The following is a 23,617-nucleotide window of genomic DNA, read 5'->3' on the forward strand; positions in this document are numbered from 1 at the left end:
TTTTGTAATAATAATTAAAATAAAAATTATTAAAATTGATTTAAAGTAAGTCAGATTAGCCTATTTACTAGTAGGGACAGATTAATCTTCCTCAAGCATATGTCACTTTTAAAAATGTCATTTCACCAATTCACAGTTTTCTCAATCTCCCCCCTCCAATAAACAACTTCTCTACTGCCATTCAAGGCTCGCCATAGATCTCTCTCTTCTATCTAATTCAACATTTATGTCTTTACTTGATTCATGCAAACTATTCTCCCTAGCAGTGCTCCATGCTCCTTAATCTCTGCTTTTTCCTTTCCTGCTATTCTCTCCTCTTGAAATTCTTTATCCCTCTCTAAATCTTTAAACCCAAACCACGCTCCAGCATCAATCTCAAATATTCCACATCCCCATGTTTACCCTGATCACTCCACCTGGAGCGACTTCATTATATATAGACTTCTTCATAGGGGTTTTCTGAATTTTCCAAACTGTGGATTTCTTTTGTTTAATAGATCAACATAAAGAATGTGAAACAAAACCACACGTAAGCCATGGCGAGATGGGATTCTGTGTTTATGTCAACTGTACGGTTCTGTGGTTTAATAAATTTGGGGAAAATGGTGCTAGTCCACACTAAACAGGCTTCTTTATGGCAGAACTTCTGACCTATGTCTTCAATATACCGTACTGACGAGCACTCTGAATTTCTTAAAGAAGGGTGTATTAAACACAAATCCCCAAGCTTGTATGACCAGACTGTACGGTTCTGTGATTTAATAAATTTGGGGAAAATGGTGCTAGTCCACATTAAACAGGCTTCTTTATGGCAGAACTTCTGACCTATGTCTTCAATATACCGTACTGATGAGCACTCTGAATTTCTTAAAGAAGGGTGTATTAAACACAAATCCCCAAGCTTGTATGACCATGAAACCCTTCTCTGAGACACAGTTTGAGGAATATTGGCATAGTGAAAGGAACAGAAACAGGTTCAGACAAATGTGGATCTGAATCCTTGTTTTATTATTTATTGGCTGTGTGAGCAATTGTTTAAATTCTGACCTCTGCTCCTTACCTATATGATAGGTATAACAATACTAATCCCCAAGAATTGTTATGAAAATTAACTGAGACACATAGTAGATGCTCAGTTAATACTAGTTATTACCTTATTCTCTTCTGAGTTACAATTAAATTTGTTTACACCTGGAATTTAATACTTTACTTTGAATTGTAGCTATGAATGTATGAATCATTTATTCACTTAACATACACTAACTTGACAAGCATTTATGCCTGTTACTGTACTGATGCTTATGAATGCTATTACATTAGAATGCTTATGACAGAATCCCTTTACCCAATGAACTCCTATTTTTATCTCTAGTCTTAGACAGTAAACTTCTAAAGGAAGGATCCATAAGTAATTCATGTCTATAGCTACAAGAATGCACAAAATAGGTGGTCAAGAATTATCTCCATAATAAAATATAACCCATAGGAGGACAGAGACTTTATCTGCTATCTTTACTGCTGTATTTCCAGAACATGAAAGAGCACTTGGCACCTAGTAGAGTCTCAATAAATATTTATTGAATGAGTAACTGGGCAAGAATAATAGTAAGATCTATAATTCACTAGTACTCAGATATCTAGATTTCCAAGAACACATTACAATGCCCCAAATTTATTGACAAGAATCTTTTTAAAATTTTATTAAAATTTCTTCTATTGAAATTATTAATGAAATACATGAAAGAAGACAGCAAAGAAATGCATGTAGTCAGATTTAGGTTATAATGAAGATTTATTCTTTCAAGGAAAAGTGTTGGAGTGTACATTTAAATACATATAATAGGTTTACTGTTTAGGAAAAATATTTAGAAGAATACTGCATTTGCTAACTCAATGGAATGTGCTTTGTGTCCTTCCAAATTTAACAAATTGCCATCATGTTTTTACAAAACTATATATTGTAAAGAACATTGACAGTGCTGAGGTTAATTGCAGAAAGCATTTTAGTTCCCATTTTGGTTTCAGAAAGCCTTCTCAGCACAGATTCAACAGACTTTTTTTATCACCAAAGTTAAGAATAGGAATAAAATGATGGCCAGTTCTGGTAAGATTTATTGCTATCAACTCATTACAAACCTAAATGTAAGACAGAAACATTTTGCAGACCCACCACTCCAGTTATTCTTCAGACTTGGAGCTCTAAGTCTGATGGTAATTGGAAAGTCAAATAAAAAACAGGACAACTGGTTCTCCTGTAAAACTCAAAACCTGACACTCTCACAAAGGAAAGGGGAAGACAGTGTTCTGATTGCCAAAGTATCATTTGTCACTGTAATTAATGTCATCTCATAACTAAAATTTCAAATTTCAGGGGAAAAAACTGTGCACTGATCTGTAGTTGTCATAGAGCTTTCTAGAAGCCCCTCACCCCAACCCCAATTCACAATCCAATAAATATTCTTCTCACTTCTAGAAAAAAACAAAAATAAAACAAAACACAGATCCTCACTTGACACAAGCTGCCAAGCAGAGCCAAGTAACTAAAAACTATGACTGTAAAAAGGAATCAAGTCAATGACCTTGGTATGAAATGCTTCCAAGCAAATCACTTGAACCATTCAATCCCAGCCATGTTATTCTTTAACCTTTGAATAGATTCAACCTTTTTACATTTTTAATTGACAAATAAAAATTGTATATATTTATGGTGCTCAACATGATGTTTTGAAATATGTATACATCATGGAGTGACTAAAATCAAGCTAATTAACACATTTGTATTAACTCACATGCTTATCTTTTACAAGTACACAATATATTGCTATTAACTTTAGCGATCATGTTGTATGACAGGTCTCTTGAACTTATTCTTCCTATCTAACTGAAATTTTGTATCCTTTAATGAAAATCTCCCCAATCATGCCCTTCCCCAGCCCCCGGTAACCAATATTCTACTCTCTCCTCGATGAGCTGGACTATTTTAGATTCCACATGTAAGTGAAATCATGCAGTATTTGTCTTGCTGGGCCTGGCTTGTTTCACTTAACATAATGTCCTCCAAGCTCATCCATGTTGTGGCAAATGATAGGATTTCCTTCACTTTTAAGGCTGAATAGTATTCCATCATGTGTACATCACATTTTTTTAATCCATTCATCTGTTGATAGACACTTAGGCTGATTCCATATCTTGGCTGTTGTGAATAGTGCTGCAATGAACATGGGAGTGCAGGTATCTCTTTGACCTGCTGATTTTATTTCCTAGGATATATACCCAATAGTGAGATTGATGGATCATATGGTAGTTCTGTTCTTAATTTTTTGAGGAATCTCCAAACTGTTTTTCATACTGGCTTTACTAATTTACATTCCCACCAGTGGTGTGCAAGGGTTCCCTTTTCTCCATATTCTTGCTAACACTTGCTGTCTTTTGTCTTTTTGATAATACTCATTTTAACAGGAGTAAGGTAATATCTCATTTTGGTTTTAATGAGCATTTCCATTATGGCTACTGATGTTGAACACTCTTTCATATATTTTTGGCCATTTGTATATCTTCTTTTGAGAAATGTCTATTCAGATCCTTTGCCCGCGTTTTAATCAGATTACTTGTTTCCTTGTTGTTGAGTTGTTCGAATTCCTTAAGTATTTTGGATATTAACCCTTCATCAAATGTAAAAGGAGTCTTCAAAAAGTTCATGGAATAATTTGTATTATTTTTTATTTCTATTTCTCCACAAATTTTTTGAAGTTCCCCTATATGGTTGGCAAATGTTTTCCTGTATTCTGTAAGTTGTCTCTTCACTCTGTTGACTGTTTTCTTTCCTATGCAGAAGGTTTTTAGTTTAACGTAATCCCATTTGTCTATTTTTGCTCTTGGGGTCATATCCAAAAAATTGTTGCCCATACCAGTGGCAAGGAGCTTTTCCCCTATGTTTTCTTCTAGTGGTTTTACAGGTTAAGGTCTTATATTTAAGTCTGTAATTCATTTTGAGTTGGGTTTTGTGCATGGTGTGAGTAAGGGTCTAATTTCATTCTTCTGCATGTGGATATTCAGTTGTCCCAATTCAGTTTATTGTAGAGGTTCTCCTTTCTCCATCATGTGTTTTTGGTATCTTTATTGAAACAATTCACTGTAAATGTGTGAATTAATATCTGTGCTCTCTATTCTATTCCATTGGCCTATATATCTGTTTTTATGCTAGTAGCATGCTGTTTTGACTACTATAGCTTTGAAGTAGATTTTGAGATCAGGTAGTTTGATGCCTGTAGCTTTGTTCTTTTCACTCAAGATTGCTTTGGCTATTTGGGGTTTTTTGTGGCTTCATATATATGTTTTTTTTTCTGTTTCAGTGAAAATTCTCATTGGAATTTTGATAGGGATTGCTATGAATCTGTAAGTTGTTTTTAACAATATTAATTCTTCTAATCCATGAACACAGGATATCTCTCCATTTAGTTTTGTCGTCTTCAGTTTCTTTCATTGATGTTTTATAGTTTTCAGTACATAGATATTTTACCTTCTTGGTTAAATTTATTCCTAAGTGTTTTTTTTGTAGTTATTATAAATAGGATTGTTTTCTTGATTTCATTTTCAGATGGTTCATTGTTCATATACAGAAACACTGTCGACTTTTGAGTGTTGATTTTGTATTCTATAACTTTACCAAATTCATTTATTAGTTCTAACAGGCTTAGGTGTAGTCTGTAGGGATTTCTATATTTAAGATCTTGTCATCTGCAAAAAAAGACAATTTAACTTCTTCTTTTGCCATTTGGATGCCTTTTATTTCTTTCTCTTGCCTAAATGCTCTGACAAGGACTTCTAGTACTATGTTGAATAGAAGTGATGAGAGTGGGCATCCTTGTCTTATTCCTGATCTCAGAGGAAAAGCTTTCAACTTTCCACTGTTAAGAATGATATTAGCTGTGGCTTGTCATATGTGGCCTTTATTGTGTATATTCATTCTATACCTTATTTGGTGAGGGGTTTTTTGTGACATGATATTGAATTTTGTCAAATGCTTTTTCTGCATCTATTGAGATGACCATATGGTTTTTGTCTTTCATTCTCTTAATGTGGTGTATCACATTGATTGATTTCCATATGTTGAAACATCCTTGCATCCCAGGGACAAATCCCACTTGATTGTGGTGAATGATCCTTTTAATGCATAGTTGAATTCAGTTTGCTAGTATTTTGTTGAGGATTTTTGCAAATATGTTTATCAGGGATATTGGCCTATACTTTTCATTTCTTGCAGTGTCCTTGTCTACTTTTGGTATGAGGATAATGCTGACCATGTAAATGAATTTGGAAGTATTCGCTCTTCTTTAATTTATGAAAGAGTTTGAGAAGGATTGGTCTCAGTTCTTTAAATGTTTGGTAAAATTTAGCAGTGAAGCCATCAGGTACTGGGCTTTTCTTTGGTGGTAGACTTTTTATTACTGATTCAATCCCCTCACTCGTTATTGGTCCTTTCAGATTTTCTATTTCTTCACGATTCAGTCTTGGTAGGTTGTATGTTTCTTAAATTTATCTTGATCACAAAGATAGTAAATGTAACTTTAGCAAAATTATATTCATAGTAAATCTAATACACAAGTAATATAAGTTGCAATTTCTAATTGCACAAAATAATTTTAGTGAAGTTAGATAGCCTGTTCATATATTAACCTTACATTAAATATTCAAGGAAAACATTTCAGATAAGATTTGGCAAATTATGTGTTTATGGTGTCTTTATAAGTTGCAATTTCTAATTGCACAAAATAATTTTAGTGAAGTTAGATAGCCTGTTCATATATTAACCTTATATTAAATATTCAAGGAAAACATTTCAGATAAGATTTGGCAAATTATGTGTTTATGGTGTCTTCTTTTCCTGCTGTAGTTTAAAGATTGTTAAATGACTTCATGTAATATAAAATAGTATCTTGATTGTGAAGCTCTGCCTTTTAAGTTACCATATTTTGATTATTTTAGTGAGAGTTATAAGTTGCTAAAATAATCATCAGGTTTTTATGGTATGACATCCTTTTAAATAATGACAGACTATTTTATATGATTTAATTTATACTAAAACATCAAGAACTGATATGTTTCATATTTTAGATCATATTAGTGAAAACTAATAGAATTAGGCTCTGGAAGAAAACATGAAAAAGAGACCACACTAATTCAATAAAACATTGTAATATATTCCAGAACATCCCTACCTGCAGCTTTGCACATTTCCCACCAACCCGTGTCCGAACTGTGAATGTACTATAATGAGATTTGGGGGAGCGAGCTCTGCAGTTCTTCTCCCATTAGAGAGATTGCTGGAGGAAGTTGAATTGCCAGGCCTGCACAACATGATGTTTCAAAACTTCCCTTTGTCATATGAAAGATAAAGGCATAGGGAGAAGTGTTACATGAAAGATAAAGTAATAACACCTAAGACTAATGCTGGGTTAGGATTTTTTTTTTTAGCTTCTTAAAAGGCTTCAGACTTGTGGTCAGTAGAAACATCCATGAGCCTATTTGTCCTAAAGGATACAGTGGACCTAGTGAAGTTCCTCTTAGCATTTAATTAGGTTTCCTGTAATTGCTTTAAGTAAAAGGCGGGAATGAAACCTTGAGGTTATCATCTTGGGACACAAAATATTTGTGTGTGGTTTTAATATCCTGAGCCCATTTGTTGCTACTCTGCATTTTAGAAAGAGCCATTATGGTTCTAAGGAAATACACACGGAAGGTTTATCAGCCCATCGGTGACTGTGAATTTACTGCAACAACCTTAAAGGAAGAGTTTTGTTTCCAGTAACTGAATTTCTGCATAAAGAGAGACTGTATAAAAAGGAAAACAGGCAAAACCTTTAAACACCAGAGAGTGGGGAAAAAAGAAGAGAGAGAAGGAGATGCGGGTTGAGGGAAGAGGCTGTATTCAATCTTTCCACAGACTTCTTGATGTCAGAATAATGAAAAAATTACAATAAAATAGAAAAATGCAAGGCCTGAGAGGGACCAGGAAAGAGGGAGAAATGTATTGTTATTTGTTAACACCTTAGGATTTTTGCTGTGAAGATTGTTGGAATAGTTGGACACTGACTAAAATAATATACTAATCTCTCTTTCATAGAAGGGTGAGGGATTGGGATATGCCAGTTACTTGAAAAATCTTTTTAAACTGATTACTATGTAAACATAGACATATTACTAATTTTCAGAACATTAAAATAATTAATAAACTCTTTACAATAGAGTTGCCCTTTCAGGATCTTGCCCTGCCTTGGGATTATAAAACCCAATTTCCTGGGCTTCATTTCAGTTCCGGGAGTTTTTAGTGAACCTGGTAGTTTAGTAAGGCCTAGTAGTTTCTATGACTCATGCCACTTCAGATCTTGATAGGAAATATTGTTTATTCCCCCAGAGGGACAGCACCTACTACTATTGGGTGGTTTTTAATTTCCCTAAGTGCTCTTACCCCTTTGAACATTTCCTAGGTGTTAGAGAAAGTTCTGGAATACCCTTTTATAGGGTTTCCAGAAGATACACCCTCCCCTGTCAACTACGATCGAGGATTTTAAGAAATTATAACTTTTAAAACTTTTTAAACTCTAAATAATTGAATATATATATATATATGCACACATATAGGAGTACATACACTTACACACATGTATATACATGCACACATAAACACATATATGTATTTTATATATCATAATTATAAAGTGTTTTATATATGATATTTATTTATATATATTATCACTAAAGTGTTTTAAGCAAGTAGATGACAAGATCAGATGATTATATAAATGGTATATATCTATATAATATATACCTAAGATATCTTTATAATTATATATATCTTTTATAAATATATAATTATCATCTGAACATGTCATCTCCTTGCTTAAAACACTTTAATCGTACCATAGCTCTTAATCCAAAATCTTAAACATTGTGTACAACAGTGGTTCTTAAACATAGCACGCATCAAAATTACTGGGCGGGCTTGTTAAAACAGTTTGCAGGGTCCCATCCTCAAAGTTTCCTATTCAGTGAGTCTGGAGTGGGGCCTGAGAATTTGCATTTCCAACAGGTTCTCAGGTGGTGCTGCTGAAGCTGCTCCGAGGACCACACTTAGAGAACTACTAGTCTACATCACTATACAAACTGGACCCTTTCTTGTCTCTAGCTTCATCTCATGCTACTGTTCTCAATGTCCAGTACTCAGTTTTTTCCTGGGTTCTCAGTCTCCTAATTCTCTTTCTTGCTTCTTCCCATATGTTCTGTCCCAAATAAAATTTAACCAGGGTAATTCATATTGGATCTTTCATGCTAGACTGGGTTTCATTGTTTTTCACTTTCGTCCCTATACATCTCTTTTGCAACATTGAACGCGATTGTACCAAAGTAATAAACTGTATGTTCATAGAAGCTCTGTTCACAATAATACAAGATCATTAAGGGCAATGACTATCTTTACTCATCAGAATTTCACAAGTGCGCAGTACAGTATTTTTTACATACTTGATACTTAATAAATATTTGTTCAATGAATAAGTGAATGAATAAGTTGATAAATAAACAGTGCAAAGCAATACATTTAACCATTCTTACTGTGCAATACTTGACCCTATGGGTGTTCTGCTAGTCCTCTCAATGGACACTCCATTCTAGAAGTGTATGCATTCAATCTCTAAAACTAAAACTTGCCCACATATATTGTTTGGATAATACCTTTTTCTTAGTGCAGAGGCACATTGCAGAATAAATCTCAGAAACAGCCTTGATATTTCAAGATAAATCCCCCTAAAGTGATAACCCCAGATTCTTAGTTCAATTTTTGTTATCCAGAATTATGTAATACTATGAAATAAATGGCATTTTAGCTGGAATCCACTTTATCTTTAAAAGGATTTTAGTTACATTACAATAGCAGAGAAACATTTGGACTTTCAAAATATTATACATGAAAACCTTAAAGTTGTATATTCTTTGGATAGGATACCAGAGGTTTATTAGTGGGGGCTAGTATTTTTTTCAAAGAAAAGGATGAGCCATTATACTTATAACACAACTGTTAAAGTAATTTAGATGTTAAATAACCACCACAATGACTATGATTTTAGGTTATTCTCTCTCATTTCACATGAAGAATTAGGAAGATTTAGCTGTGGTAAAGATGCGTACAGCACATGGGTATCCTACCCACCACCTATATAATTGAGGTGGAATCCTTAGAAGATGTGAAACCCGAGTTCACATTTGAATATACAGAGGGAGATAACTCGGTGGGAGGTGGATATTAGCAAGCTTTATGAAGAAAGATGCTATTTTGTGGATTGATAGATCCACTCCACTTTCATCTTCAGATGAATCCGGAAGATTTGAAATAAAAAATAAAAGAATGGAAAGGTTGTTGAGTGAAGTAACTGGATCCAGAAGAAAATCAGAGGAGATGAGAGACAATATCTGGGATGATGATCTGCACGTCAAGATGGATCATTGGGGGAATAACATGAGGTGATGATTTACATTTCTTTAGCAAAAGTCTTCTCTTGACTTCAGTCTTCTTTTCTCTGGTCAGGTCTCATTGTCCGGGAAGTAAGCATTGAGATTTCACGCCAGCAGGTGGAAGAACTGTTTGGGCCTGAGGACTACTGGTGCCAGTGTGTGGCCTGGAGCTCAGCGGGCACCACCAAGAGCCGGAAGGCATATGTGCGCATCGCATGTGAGTCCCTGCACGCAACACTTTGGGTTTCAGAAGCTGAGGGGATATAGGAACGTTTTAGACTGACTGCTCCAGTGTCAAAGAGCTGTAGTCAAAAACTGCTCCCAGGTTTCTGCATTTGGACCACACATTCTTCTGAAGTTACCTGTATATCATTTCATTTTTTATTTCAAGGCACTGAGTAGTTTTCTTCAGGGATGTGAAAGAATTAGTGCTACTTTCAAAAGATTCCAATTTTTAAAAATCTTTTAGTAATTAGCTATGGGAAAACCAAGTATATTCCTTTTGTGAGTTTATTCTGCCCATTTGTTAAGAGAATGTTGAGTAATTTTTCTTTGGGAATAGAGATTACCCAGTTAAAACTTCCTATTTTCAAACTGTTCCAGGGCATTGGAACATGGCACTGTTTTTGAAATTGTGTTAGTTTCTAGAATATTCATATTCTGGAAGAGGTTTAAAGGTGCCTCACAAAAAAGGGTTCTATAATGAAATAAATGTGGAAAGTACATTTTTGACAAACTTATAGAGGTTTATTCATTGCAAAACTCAGATTATTTAATATTCTAATGTGCATATTATCCCCAAGAGGGAGATAGAACCCTTTTCTCAAAGAGTACTCTTCACATCTTGAGCAGTATGGAAGCGACTTGTTTCCATATTGAGAAATTTTCTTGTGTAAGAAAGAGATCACCGAAACCCATATGTTTTATTTTCTGATCCCCTTTGCACCTCTACATTTTATAAATTCTATTTTGTGGTGAATCTCAGTATCAGTTACATCTAGTATGTCACTAAATTCCAGCAATCCTGGCTCTGATGCTTCTCCCAATCCTGTACTCATCCCTTCCTTTCCTTCTTGATCTAGATCTGAACCACTGCAAACGTATCCCAGTTAGTTTCCAGGCTCAGGTCTGCTCTGGCTCTGATGCTTCTCCCAATCCTGTACTCATCCCTTCCTTTCCTTTTTGATCTAGATCTGAACCACTGCAAACGTATCCCAGTTAGTTTCCAGGCTCAGGTCTGCTCTCTGTTCCAGTCCTTCCTTTATGTTACCACAAATGCCATCTTTCTAAAACTCAGGTCTCATCTGACCTCACATCCACCCTACTTCAAATTGTACAGTGACTTGTGAGGTAAAGTGAAAATTCTGTAGGAATTTTGGCATATGTTGTTGTATTAGTTTGCTAGGGTTGCTGAAACAGAATACCATAGACTGAGTGGCTTAAACAACAAAAATTTACTTTCTCACCGTTCTGAAGGCTAGAGTCGAACATCGAGGTGTTAGCAGGTTTGGCTTCTCCTGAGGCTTTTCTCTTGGGCTTGCAGATGGCCACCTTCTCACTGTGTCCTCACGTGGTCTTTCCTCTGGGGGCGAGCACATACCTGGTGTCTCTCTGTGTGTCCAAATTACCTCTTCTTATAAGAACGCCAGTCAGACTGGATGAGGGTCCACCCTAACAGCCTCATTTTAACTTGGTCAACTCTTTAAAGGCCTTATCTCCAAATATAGTCCCATTCTGAAGTACCGAGCGTTAGGGCTTCAACATAAGAATTAGGGGAAGGGGACACAATTCAGCCCACAGCAACCACATTTCATGGTTTTCATATCCAACCTATGTTTCCAGCTCTAGCCACTAAGGATTTCTACATTTTAGTCACACTATATTAGAAATACTTTGAATTCCATGCCTTTCAGTTACTGTTCATGCTGAAGGGTTTCACCCATGTCTTATTACTTCCCTTCATAATTTTAAAAAATTCATTTATTCGACAATATTTAGTGAGGATTCACTCAGTTCTTGGGTATAATTGTAGGTATTGGGAATGGTGCTAGAAACAAATCATATAAGTATCCTCGCCTTCATGGAGCTTATGTTCTGGTAAGGAAAAGCAAACTTGAAATGAAATTAATAATAATTAGGTATAGAGCAGATGGTAAGTGCTGTCTAGAAAAAATAAAGCAGGAAAAGAGAATACGTAGTGCCAGGGGAAAGTGATCAGGGAAGGTTTCCTGAAGACGCTGACAGCTGAGTAGACCTGAAGGAGAGGTGGAGAGTTTCAGGCAGAGGGAACAGCAAGTGACACAAGAAAAAATACCCTGAAGCAGTAATTTATATAGAACAGAGGTTTATTTGCTCACGATTCTGGGACAGCTGCATCTGGCACAGCCTCAGGCTGCTTCTGCTCATGGCAGAAAGTGGCAGGCAGCCGGCAGGTACAGGCAGGTCACATGGCGAGAGGAAGCAAGGGGTGGGGGGAAGGTGCTGGGGTCTTTTAAACAACCAGCTCTCAGGGAACTAATAGAGCGAGATCTCACTCATTACTCCCACCCCTGAGGGAGAGCATTATTCCATTCATGAGGGATCCACCCCCATGACCCAAACAGCTCGCAGCACTGCCAAGTTGAGGATCAGATTTCCACATGAGTTTTGTGGGGGACGACGCGTCCAACCTTTCTGAGCATAGGAGTCTGTAGGTGTTGGGACATCTCTGGTTTTTTGTATGAGGCAGGAACACTTTGGAATGTTTTCAGCAGAGAATAAATAAAAACTCCTGCTCTGACTTCCGTTAGCAGAATCATCTGCCCACTGTGCTGAGTAGAGCAGGACAGGCAGGGGGAGAAGCAGGAAGGCAGAGAATGGAGGCAGTGGAGGCAGGGAGACCAGGGTTCTAGATATAGTTAAAGATAGAGGTAACAGCTTTTGTTGAGAGACTGGCTGTGGGAAAAGGGAGAGAGAGAGAGGAGACGATGACTCAAAAAGCCTGAGCACGTTGAAGGATTTTTTGCAGATGTCTGCAGTGAAGCCCCTCCTGTCCCGTGGTCAGAGGATGGCACTCTTTTCTCAATACGTTCAGAACAGCTTGTCTATGTGCTTAATATAGGACTGGTCTCATTTGAATTATACTCACTTTTTGTAATGTCTGTGTTTCATGCCAGTGAGTTAGTTCCTTGAGATCAATAATTCTGTTCTACTTAAGTTTATATCTTTAGTACTTAGCACAATGTCTGGAACATCATAGATGTTTAATAAGTTTGTTTGAATTAAAACCGCTATAAAGAATTCCCAGTGAAGTTTATTAAAATGCTCTATGTTAATCTTTCCTCTCTGAATATGTCTAAAGAGATGTTCTATGTGTCTTAAGTGGATTCTCCAGGAAACAGCCTGTGAGATGGAGACATGCATGCAGGAGATGTATTGAAGAGTACTCTTAGGAACAGTGTCTGTGCAGGAATGAAGGCAATTGGGCAGAGGGAGCCATTAAGCCACAGGGCAGATACAACAAAGGATGGCCTTACTGGGAGCTCTGGAGCTTGGATGGCCCATCAGAGTTGTCCCACCTCGAGACAAAGGTGATGAGGAGGCCTTGATTGTCCCACATAGACAATAGATGCCGACTCCTCCTTTACTCCCCACCCCCACCAGTATATGTGACCTGGGCCAAGTCAGCTCTCCTCAACTAAGGGCAATTCCAGGTGAGAGAGGCTGTGGGCCTTCCCCACTGCTACTCCCACCAGGCCTGAAAGGGGGTCTTGGTGGCATGCCACAACACACGCTACATTTGTGGTCTTCTACCACAACTCCTGAAGAATTGATTTTATGAATTATAAAGAAAAAAAGATACTTTTAGTCATTTTAAAAAGGAAACAAAAAACTAATTGTTTTGGTCAAAGACTTAAATGAATCCCAGATCAGCCTCAAATTGTAATTGAAAGATATACAATAGTAGAATATTATGCCTTTATCTTTCATTTCTATGTATTTATTTATTTTTTTATTATTTTTTTTATTATTATTATTATTTTTGTCTTTTTTGTGACCAGTAAGGGGATTGCAACCCTTGGCTTGGTGTCACCTGCACCGCACTCAGCCAGTGAGTGCACCGGCCATCCCCATATAGGATCTGAACCCGCGGCGGACGCTCCCAGCGCCGCACTCTCCCGAGTGAGCCACGGGGTCGGCCCTCTATGTATTTATTAATATCAAGCACAATAAATATTTTAAATTGCCAGTCTACACTCCATACTAAATTGATTTGCCTAAAGCTGACGTTTTAGGGCTGCATAGTTCCAAACGATGAACTTACAGTTAATAAGCTTTCAATTTGCATTGATTTTTAGAGAAGATTGTTGTGCCAGTTTTGTATATAGAGAGATATATAAATTACTATATATGTGTATATATATTTATCTTTTTTCTCTACTTAAAAATTAAGTGTATATAAGTATAAAACCTCCATCCTTCTTTGCAACATATTCTCTAAACTTGCTATTTACTTCATGGCTTTTAAACAAAGTTTTACATTTTCAAATAATGAAAAACAAACTCTTCTTCTATTAAGAAGTTAATTTAACACAGCCCCTTTTTACCCTCATGTAATAATACTTAGTAGCAGTTTGCCTATAATTCCATAATTAACTGAACTCATTATATGTGACCAAGGAACACCATCAAATATATAGAGATTTACTCATATAGATATCCATCATGATGAAAAACAAAAGAGGTTAAGTGTCAGATTCTGTCAAGATTAATCCCTACCAAGCTGGTCCTTGCTAATGTTGCAGAAAGCTTGTACATTTTCTAGTCTGCCCTGTATCAAGTGAGCTGTGGTCTTTGCCCTGTAGTACTTGACAGATGGCCATCACATAAACTGCAATTAAAGTTTAAATTTGTCACAGGTGAGGATAACACAGTGCAAAGGTTAAATGAGTACAATTACTTGCTTACCTAATTATTTTTATGCTCATTAGGTGTACTATGGAGGGGCCCATAGCTCTTCATGAAAAAGCTCTGTTTTTAGAAATTTATAAAGCAGAAATGAATAGTGACTATTCATTTAAGTTTGCTTGCAGTAGCTCATACAATCAAACCATACATAATGTAAAAATAAGTTTGTGAGAATCAAGGCAGAGGAAAAAATGGAAATATGAAAATTAGGATTCAGCCAGGCATAAGCTGAGAATATAACATGCCTTCTCTAAAATCTACACATTTACTAGAAGGTAGTGACAGATTTCCTAGGTGGGTGCTATAGCTTCCATTCAAAGAGAAGTTTCTTCTGAGAGTACACAAGTTGATACTACAATGATTCTTCTAAGTAGAACTCTTAATGGTAATACAGTTACCAGTGTCACAGGGTCTTTTTATTGGAGTGTCTCTTATTATAGGCCAATGGGAGAATCCCAAGGTGTAAGGTAGGAAAACATAATTCAGGCAAAACATTAGCAAACACTGTTTTTCTTCAGGAAAGGTTTTGGTTTCAGTGTCACCGTTGTTGATATTGCTATTGTTCATGATGTTGTGGTTGCAGCCTAGGGGGAGAGAGATGATGTGAAAAGAGCAACACAGTGGAGTGGTTAGAGCAAGGCTTTGAGGCCAGGTCAATGTGCATTTAAATCCTACTTCCATCACTTACAGGGTGACCTTGGTCAAGTTACTTGACCTCTATGAGCATTAGTTTCATTCACTGGGAAATGAAAATGATGGAATTATTTTAAGATTAAATGAGATAAACTTGTAAAGCATATGGTATAGTGCCAGACACAAAGTAAATGCTCAGTGAATGATAATAGGTGTTCATAATAACAGACAGAACAATTTAAACAACTTTACATGTTTATTCTGAAACCCATTGATAGTAAGTAAAACTTTAAGAACACAAATCGCTCTCCTTCTTTTATCACTTTATGTCCCAGGCCTGGGCTTTCAATCATAGCAGTTGAAATTCTCTTTTGATTCACATGAAATTAAACTGTATTTTTTCCCCATGCCTGAGGATGGAAGAGCACACCAGATGGTCACCCTCCTCCTACAATTTATGAGTTATAGTAGGATTTACTAGTGTGTGCACAGAGAATCCATCTTCCTGGGAATGGCAGGATAGTTCCTCAGGATCTCCTCTTTATCATGTGTGCAAACCAATAAATCACAGCCAGCACACAAAGGCCACTGGCTACGGAGAGGAGTAAGATAGTTGCTGGAAAGCATTAAGGATGATCAAGGTGGCCCTTCCTGCCCTCCTCTCCCAGCTCATACATCTTTTTCTCTGAGATCAGAACTACCTTGTGAGCCACCTGTGGGTTTGGATCAAGCCTTGTTCATATTTGAGAGTCTGTATTGTCTAGCACACTGTCTATAATTGCAGTGTTCAATAGACATATAATGCCAGCCACATATGTCATTTAAACTTTTCTTGTTGCTACACTTAAAAATGTAAAAAGAAACAAGTAAAATGAATTAGAATAAAGAGTTTTATTTAGTACAGTCTATCTAAACTAACATTTCAACAATATAACCAATATAAACATTAACAAAATACATTCTTTTTTTAATACTATTCTGTGACATCTGCTGTGTGTACACTTCCAGTACTTATCAATTAAGCCTAGCCGTGGGTCAAATGCTCAGAAGCCACATGTGACTAGTGTTGGACATATAGGCTCTAGAATAATGATAATAATAGAAATGTTGTTCCAATCAGTATAAATATATTAGCTTATTTAATCTTTACAGCAACTTTATGTGATGGATTGCTATCATTCTCATTTTATAGATGAGGAAATTGAGAGCAGAGGGAGATTAAAAATCCTGCCGGAGGTTATTCAGCTGGTATATGGAGAAGCAAGTCAGTCTGGCAATGGAGTCCATGCTTTTAACCAACACACTGGCTACAAATAAGAGAGAATGTGACAAGGATTTTTATGTCAGGTGGCAGTTTACAAAAACATTTTATTTTTCACATGCATAAAAAATGAGTCATTAAAGTATGTTTTATGCTGTATGAAAAGCGAAGTTTATAGCTAAAATACTTATCTGCAAAAAAAAACTTGTCTGCAATCATTGCGTTCTTCTTTTGTACTCTGAGAAGAGTCTTAACTTTTGGGTATGTCAGGTTTCTTATCCATAAAGTTGACATGTTTCTTATTATTTATCCCTAAGACATACCTTAAAAAATATTGTGATGACATATAATCGCTTTTATTCTGAAAGTAAAAATGCAGTGTGAATATAAAAGAGTAGCTTGTGTTTTTTGTTTTTGTTTTTTTCCCCTTCCTTCTCTGTAATGGATGTCATTTGGCGTTCTAGTTCTAAAATATTTATTTTTTTAAAAATCCTGCAGCAAGACTATCTGAATACATATATATTTGTCCTGTAAATGCCCCAAAGTCAAGAAATAAAGAAGAATGGCTGAAATTGTACTTCTCTTCCCCAGGGACTTTGGAAATGAGTCATTAAAGTATGTTTTATGCTGTATGAAAAGCGAAGTTTATAGCTAAAATACTTATCTGCAAAAAAAACTTGTCTGCAATCATTGCGTTCTTCTTTTGTACTCTGAGAAGAGTCTTAACTTTTGGGTATGTCAGGTTTCTTATCCATAAAGTTGACATGTTTCTTATTATTTATCCCTAAGACATACCTTAAAAAATATTGTGATGACATATAATCGCTTTTATTCTGAAAGTAAAAATGCAGTGTGAATATAAAAGAGTAGCTTGTGTTTTTTGTTTTTGTTTTTTTTCCCTTCCTTCTCTGTAATGAATGTCATTTGGCGTTCTAGTTCTAAAATATTTATTTTTTAAAAAATCCTGCAGCAAGACTATCTGAATACATATATATTTGTCCTGTAAATGCCCCAAAGTCAAGAAATAAAGAAGAATGGCTGAAATTGTACTTCTCTTCCCCAGGGACTTTGTTGGCTTGGAATTTCTCTGTTTAAATGATCTCAGTGCAGTAGGGGATAGCCAGGCCTTGGCACAACTGAAGACATTACCAAGTCAATCCTGCTGATTTTTTTAAGGATTATTCTAACCTCTGTCAATGAATACGAATTATGATTTTATGAAGTTTTCATGCAAAATTCTTAAAAGTGGACAAAACCTTAGCTCTTAAAAAAAGCAAAATGAAAAAATCTGTCATCTTCATTCTTTTTTAAAAACCTCTGTCCTTTTTTATTCTGAAAGTAAAAATGCAGTGTGAATATAAAAGAGTAGCTTGTGTTTTTTGTTTTTGTTTTTTTTCCCTTCCTTCTCTGTAATGAATGTCATTTGGCGTTCTAGTTCTAAAATATTTATTTTTTAAAAAATCCTGCAGCAAGACTATCTGAATACATATATATTTGTCCTGTAAATGCCCCAAAGTCAAGAAATAAAGAAGAATGGCTGAAATTGTACTTCTCTTCTCCAGGGACTTTGTTGGCTTGGAATTTCTCTGTTTAAATGATCTCAGTGCAGTAGGGGATAGCCAGGCCTTGGCACAACTGAAGACAGACATTACCAAGTCAATCCTGCTGATTTTTTTAAGGATTATTCTAACCTTTGTCAATGAATATGAATTATGATTTTATGAAGTTTTCATGCAAAATTCTTAAAAGTGGACAAAACCTTAGCTCTTAAAAAAAGCAAAATGAAAAAATCTGTCATCTTCATTCTTTTTTAAAAACCTATGTCCTAGTAGTCAACATTTATGGTATGTGGGCCTAACTCTGTCATCAGCCCCTTGAGCATGTTAACTATTGCAGTGCTCACAACATACTATGAGGTATATTCTGTTACTTTTTTTTCACAAGTAACAAAACAAAAGCATAGAAACATGAGGCAACTTACCCAAGTCATATGTTTAGGAAATGGTGAACCTGAGTTTTAAGCAAGCTTTTCTCCTGGCAGTACAGGTCATTGCACAGAATTATAGAAACATGTAACAATTCTTGACTTTTCAATCTAACCATAGAGGGAACTGCATGTAATTGTTTTTTGTTTGTTGATTGGTTGATTTTTATTTGATTTTATTGTTTACAATATTTGAGAAGGAAAGGCAAGTAAAAAAAGAAAACTCCTCCAACTTTTTAAATTACTCTATCGATTTTCATACCCCTTTACCAGTTCCTCTCCACCCCCCACGCCCCCATCGTACCTGTGCACTTGGACATTAAGCCAATTTTTTTAAAAAATTAAAAATGTGTTCAGTGCCTCTGTTTATTGTCAAACTAAAATTGGTAATTGAAAAATAATTTGAAAGTATAAAAATGTGAGTCATAGTAAAACAACTGTACTTGCTTAATGCAAGGTCAGAAATTACCTACAATGCCAGCAGCAGATAACTCCAACAGGGATCTCTTCTGAGTACAGAATTTCCCTAGATCTTAAGCCAATTTGTTAAGACGAACTCAACCAGGAGGCAAGAAGCTTAATTCTGATAGTTGGAGTTTGGCCTCTTAGTAAAAATTAAATAAATAAATAAATGAATATCAGTTTGACCATGAACTCTGTGAACAGCTATGCTGATTTGGGGGGCTGGATGGAGTGGGCATCTAAGTGAGGACATTTATGAGGGTTTTTTATGTAACTGCACTGTCCTAAGTGTTTTATGTATATTACCTTATTTAATCTTCACAAGAACCCTATGCAATAATCACTGTAATTATCCTCATTTTATGGATGAAGAAACAAAAGCATAGAAACCTCATTAAGTGCAAAACCAGGATTAAACCCAGGCAGGGTGAACTCAGGCTCCATGTTTGTGACCACTGTTGTAGGCTGACAATGGCTGCCAAAGGCATCAGGTCCTAATCCCTGGGATTTGTAAACATTACCTTACTTGGGGAAAGGTTCTTTGCAGATGTGATTAAGGAATTTGAGACGGAGAGATTATCCTTGATTATCCAGCTGGGCTCTAAATGCCATCACAAGTGTTTTAAAAGAGAAAGGCAGAGGGAGATTTGACATAGTTGACAAAAAATAGGAGAAAGCAGTGTAACAACAGATGCAAAGATTGGAGGAACAGCTACAAGCCAAGGAATGCTGGCAGCCACCAGCATCTGCAAGAGACAAGCCGTGCTATCTTCCTGATAACCTCCAGAGGGAGTGCTGCCCCATGGCTCCTTGATTATAGCCCAGTGGAACTGATTTCACATTTCTGGCCTCTAGAACTGTGAGAGAATATATTTCTGTTGTATTAAGCCAGGAAGTTTGTGGTAGTTTCCACAGGAAATGAGCACAACCACTGCATACCACTCATCCATCAACAAATCCACATCATGGAGTAGCCTGCCTCTACACAGCCGGTGGGTTTGAACAAGTGAGTTAACTTCCCAGGGTCCCACTTGTATAATCTGTAAAGTGAGGGGATCGGACTGTGCACTTTGTAAGACTTTTTAGAGTTACACATCATAAGAGAAATTGTTCTCGGACCCTCAGGAAAGAGATTGCCAGATTACTTTGTAAACTGAATTCAATTCAGCATTTATTAAGGAGATACTGTCTCCTCAGCACCAAGCACCACCATGTATTTGACCCCAAAGAATCTTTAAAATTTAAAAATTTAGCATTCAATTGGCTGTAATTAGTTTGTCTTTTTGAAGTGAAACTTAGTGGTGATCTAATAGCTGATAGAAAGGTGGCCATAGCTGTGCAGACACACTGTATGTCAGGAGTTGTGTGTGTGAACTCGAGGCTGGGGATGCGGAAGCATCACATGGTGACTGCAGTTGCTGCTTAACTCTGGCTTCCCAGAGCCCTGTGTGGAGGAGGATCCTGAGGCTAAATCCAGACTCCGCAGAAAGGAATATGATGATTGATTAGTCATGGACACTCAAGCTGGAAGGGAAGGCAGAGGTGCCAAATATTTGCCGTTCCTACTCTAAAGAATGAGCGTTGAGCACAGATCATAACCACTCTTGACAGTTTCCTGCTCTACCTAAAAGAACTTCAGGTTTTGTACATAGCAATTATAGCAATGACAAGGTTGGTTCAGAAAAGAATGTACGGACATTTAAATCCTAGGTAGTCAAATGATAACAAAGCATCTTTTTCAGCCATCGAGAACCTTTTTCGTTTTGCCTGCTTGGGTGCTAATAGTTTATGTTTATTTAAAATGGCAGTTTGTTTTCTGAAGTCCATATATTTATTGCCTAATGTTCTTTCAAAAAGTAAGTAAGGGAATATAAATCAACACAGTTATGTGCTATGTAAAGATGTTTTGGCCAATGATAGACCACATGTACAGCAGTGGTCTCATAAGATAATAATGGAGCTGAAAAATTCCAGTTGCCTAGTACCATTGTAGGTCAAGGTATTACTCACGTAGGAGCAATAGGCTATACCATATAACCTAGGCTATTCCTTCTAGGTTTGTGTAAGTACACTCTTTGATATTCTGACAATAAAATTGCCTAATGATGCATTTCTCAGAACGTATCCCCATCATTAAGCAATGCATGACCGTAATTATAAAATTGTAATTCAGAAAAATTTATGTATGTAGTTTTACCAACAAAAACAGCTTTAACCTCCAAGATCTTTTGGTCAGCTTTCTCGGTTAAATGTATGAAAGTCAAAAGCAGGGAGATTGTAGGGAGAAGTCTTGGGAATTGTCTCTGAGATGGTAGAGAGGCCACAAAAAATACGAAAGTAACTTGACACTTTCAGCCTTGAACTTGCTAGACCAATGGTCTCAAAGTAGCAGTCTACAGGCCTAATACGGCCCACCAACTTTTTGGTGTAGCCCCCAAAATGGTATCCCGCACAAAGTATTTTGATAAAGTTTTACATAGTTTACAGCATAAGCAGTTAGAAATAAAAAATCACATAAAAATCCACATTACCAACTTCTGCTGACAATGAGCCTGCATTCCTGTCTTTAACGTGCAGCAAGAACCAAGGAAATGGATTGGTTTTGTACCCATGTCTCTATTAAAATTTAGAAAACAAATGATAACTCAAGTGGGTGTCATGTTTCCAGAAAAAAAAAATCTTATGCATAACTTTCTCCCAGTTATGTTACTTACGTGACCCCTAGACACACATGAAATTCATCTCCTGTGCTATATAGTATCAGCTGTTAGCCATACAAAAATGAGCTCTGTTGATGTTGTGGAAACACCAACAGGGGCTCATTGTATAGCAGGTGGTTACAGCCACAGTGCAGAAGCAGATCTGCTTGGTTCCCCACAGGGCCTACAGTGTTTTGCATCATGCCATGTAGATAACCGTGTTCCATAATCCATCAATCAATGGTTCTCAGATATCCAGCACCCAATCTGAGTAGGAAATAGCATTTGTATCAAGCACTGCATGGTAATCCTTGAATTTCTCTTTGTGAAATATCAGCATCAGTTACTTCTCTTCCCACACTAATAATTGCTTTGTCTCACTTGGTTATGTTTATTTTGACTAATGATGATAATGCCAAATGTTTATTGCATGATAAAATTCATGATAAAATTGGAAAAGGTGGGAGCAGGAGTTATTATCTTTTGGGCATTTACTATATGCCAGGCATGATGCTAAATTATTTTATGGGAGCTCCTTCCTATACAATGCTGTGAAATAGTTACTATTTTCATACCCATTCTTCAGCTGAAAAAGCTAAGAGAAGGAGAGGTTATTCAGTGTGCTCAAGATCTCATGGATAGAGGCAAGTAGTAGAGTCAAGATCTAAACACAGGTTTTTCTACACCAAAACCCTGCCTTTAGCCACAATGTTATCCTGTCTCCCAGTGGCATTCAAACCTTTTTCACAGTGATCCACAATAAAATATGTTTGTATCATGATCCACCAGACACATACACACCTCCTCACACACACAAACAAACACATATATTTGTGTGAAGTATCATACGAAGCATTATCTTGACATTTTCTGTTTCTTCAATTTCATACTTGTTAATGCTGGCTTTTAATCCACTAAATGGATTCTTTAACCCTCTACAGGGTCATGACACACAGTTTGAAAAACAGGAATAAACCTGAAATTCCATTAGAACGATAAGGAATATTAGATAGCATAGTTTATGGAACACATGGCCAAAGTACATAGGAAAATGATTGCTGAAAATTTACATATGAATAATCATCTTTCATTCCAAAACATTCTGAGTAATAATAGACATAGTTGTAATAATTTATTACATGTGTTTTCTTCTTTATAATCTTCCAAACCCTATAAGATTCAGTATCTGTTATAATATTCACAAAGCCCTATGTCTAAAAACAAAAAACAACCAACATTAATAATGTAATATTTCATTTATATCTTATTCTATTGAAGCATACTCATTGGAGAATTCTTGAATTTATAGTATCAGTGTATCACATCACCAAAATTTTGGGTTTTTTAAAAAAATATTTTATTCCAATAAATCTTTCTGCATAATGAAATAGCATTGGTGAGGGAATAAGCATTTTAAGTAAATGTACAGTTTTTTTAAAAACTTGAAATAATAATGTTTATCAGCAACTCTCCTGCTTAAATACTGTAGGGAGATCTTTTTGCTGATGTTTTCTCCTGGTCTTCTTCCAAAACCAACAGGACTCACAGGTGCATGAATGGTGAGCCATTATAGTCAAAGCTGTGGCCCGTCCAACCTTGATTTTCCCATTAGAGGCCATGCTCACCCTTTTCAGATAGTGTCAAGCAAAGTTGCCTAAGGGATGTCACAGGGGAGGAGTCATGATTTTCTGCTTCTTTTGTAAATATGCTCATTGACATGATGGGCTTTCTTGCATTCTGTTTTGGGTAGGCAGTTCACTCCCCCATCCTCTCTGTTCCATGTAAACAGAAAATTCATTTTGTCATAATAACTCAGTGCATGTACAATCACTAGAGTTTTAATTTTTATCTGCTTCTGTGGAGTATATTATATCACTCTTGGATTTATACCAAGAATTTGCTAATATTTTTAATACTGACTCTTCTGAAACCCACCCTTTTCCCCAATTTCTAACCTTTACCCATACCTGTAGATCCAAGTGTCCAAAAGTTCCATGAAAGTTGTTCTGAGAGGAATGTTATAAAGTGTTTTCTTCAAAGATACATCAATTCCAAAAGTAATTTCTTTTTTTTTTTTTTTTTTTTTTTTTTTTTTTTTTTTTTTTTTTTTTTTTTTTTTTAAAA

The 23,617-nt window shown here is 36.2% G+C and overlaps 1 protein-coding gene across 1 annotated transcript in view; it reads left to right on the forward strand.

Moving 5' to 3' along the window:
* UNC5C (unc-5 homolog C (C. elegans)) overlaps positions 1 to 23,617 on the forward strand; it is a 98,527-nt gene that overhangs the window by 36,755 nt on the left and 38,155 nt on the right. The window contains exon 3 of the mRNA XM_008571338.1: positions 9,581 to 9,724. Coding sequence (XP_008569560.1) covers positions 9,581 to 9,724 — 144 coding nt within the window. The remainder of the gene's footprint in view (positions 1 to 9,580; positions 9,725 to 23,617) is intronic.

Source organism: Galeopterus variegatus, unplaced genomic scaffold (assembly GCF_000696425.1).
Source record: "Galeopterus variegatus unplaced genomic scaffold, G_variegatus-3.0.2 Scaffold682, whole genome shotgun sequence".
In the NCBI taxonomy this organism is placed as follows: domain Eukaryota; kingdom Metazoa; phylum Chordata; class Mammalia; order Dermoptera; family Cynocephalidae; genus Galeopterus; species Galeopterus variegatus.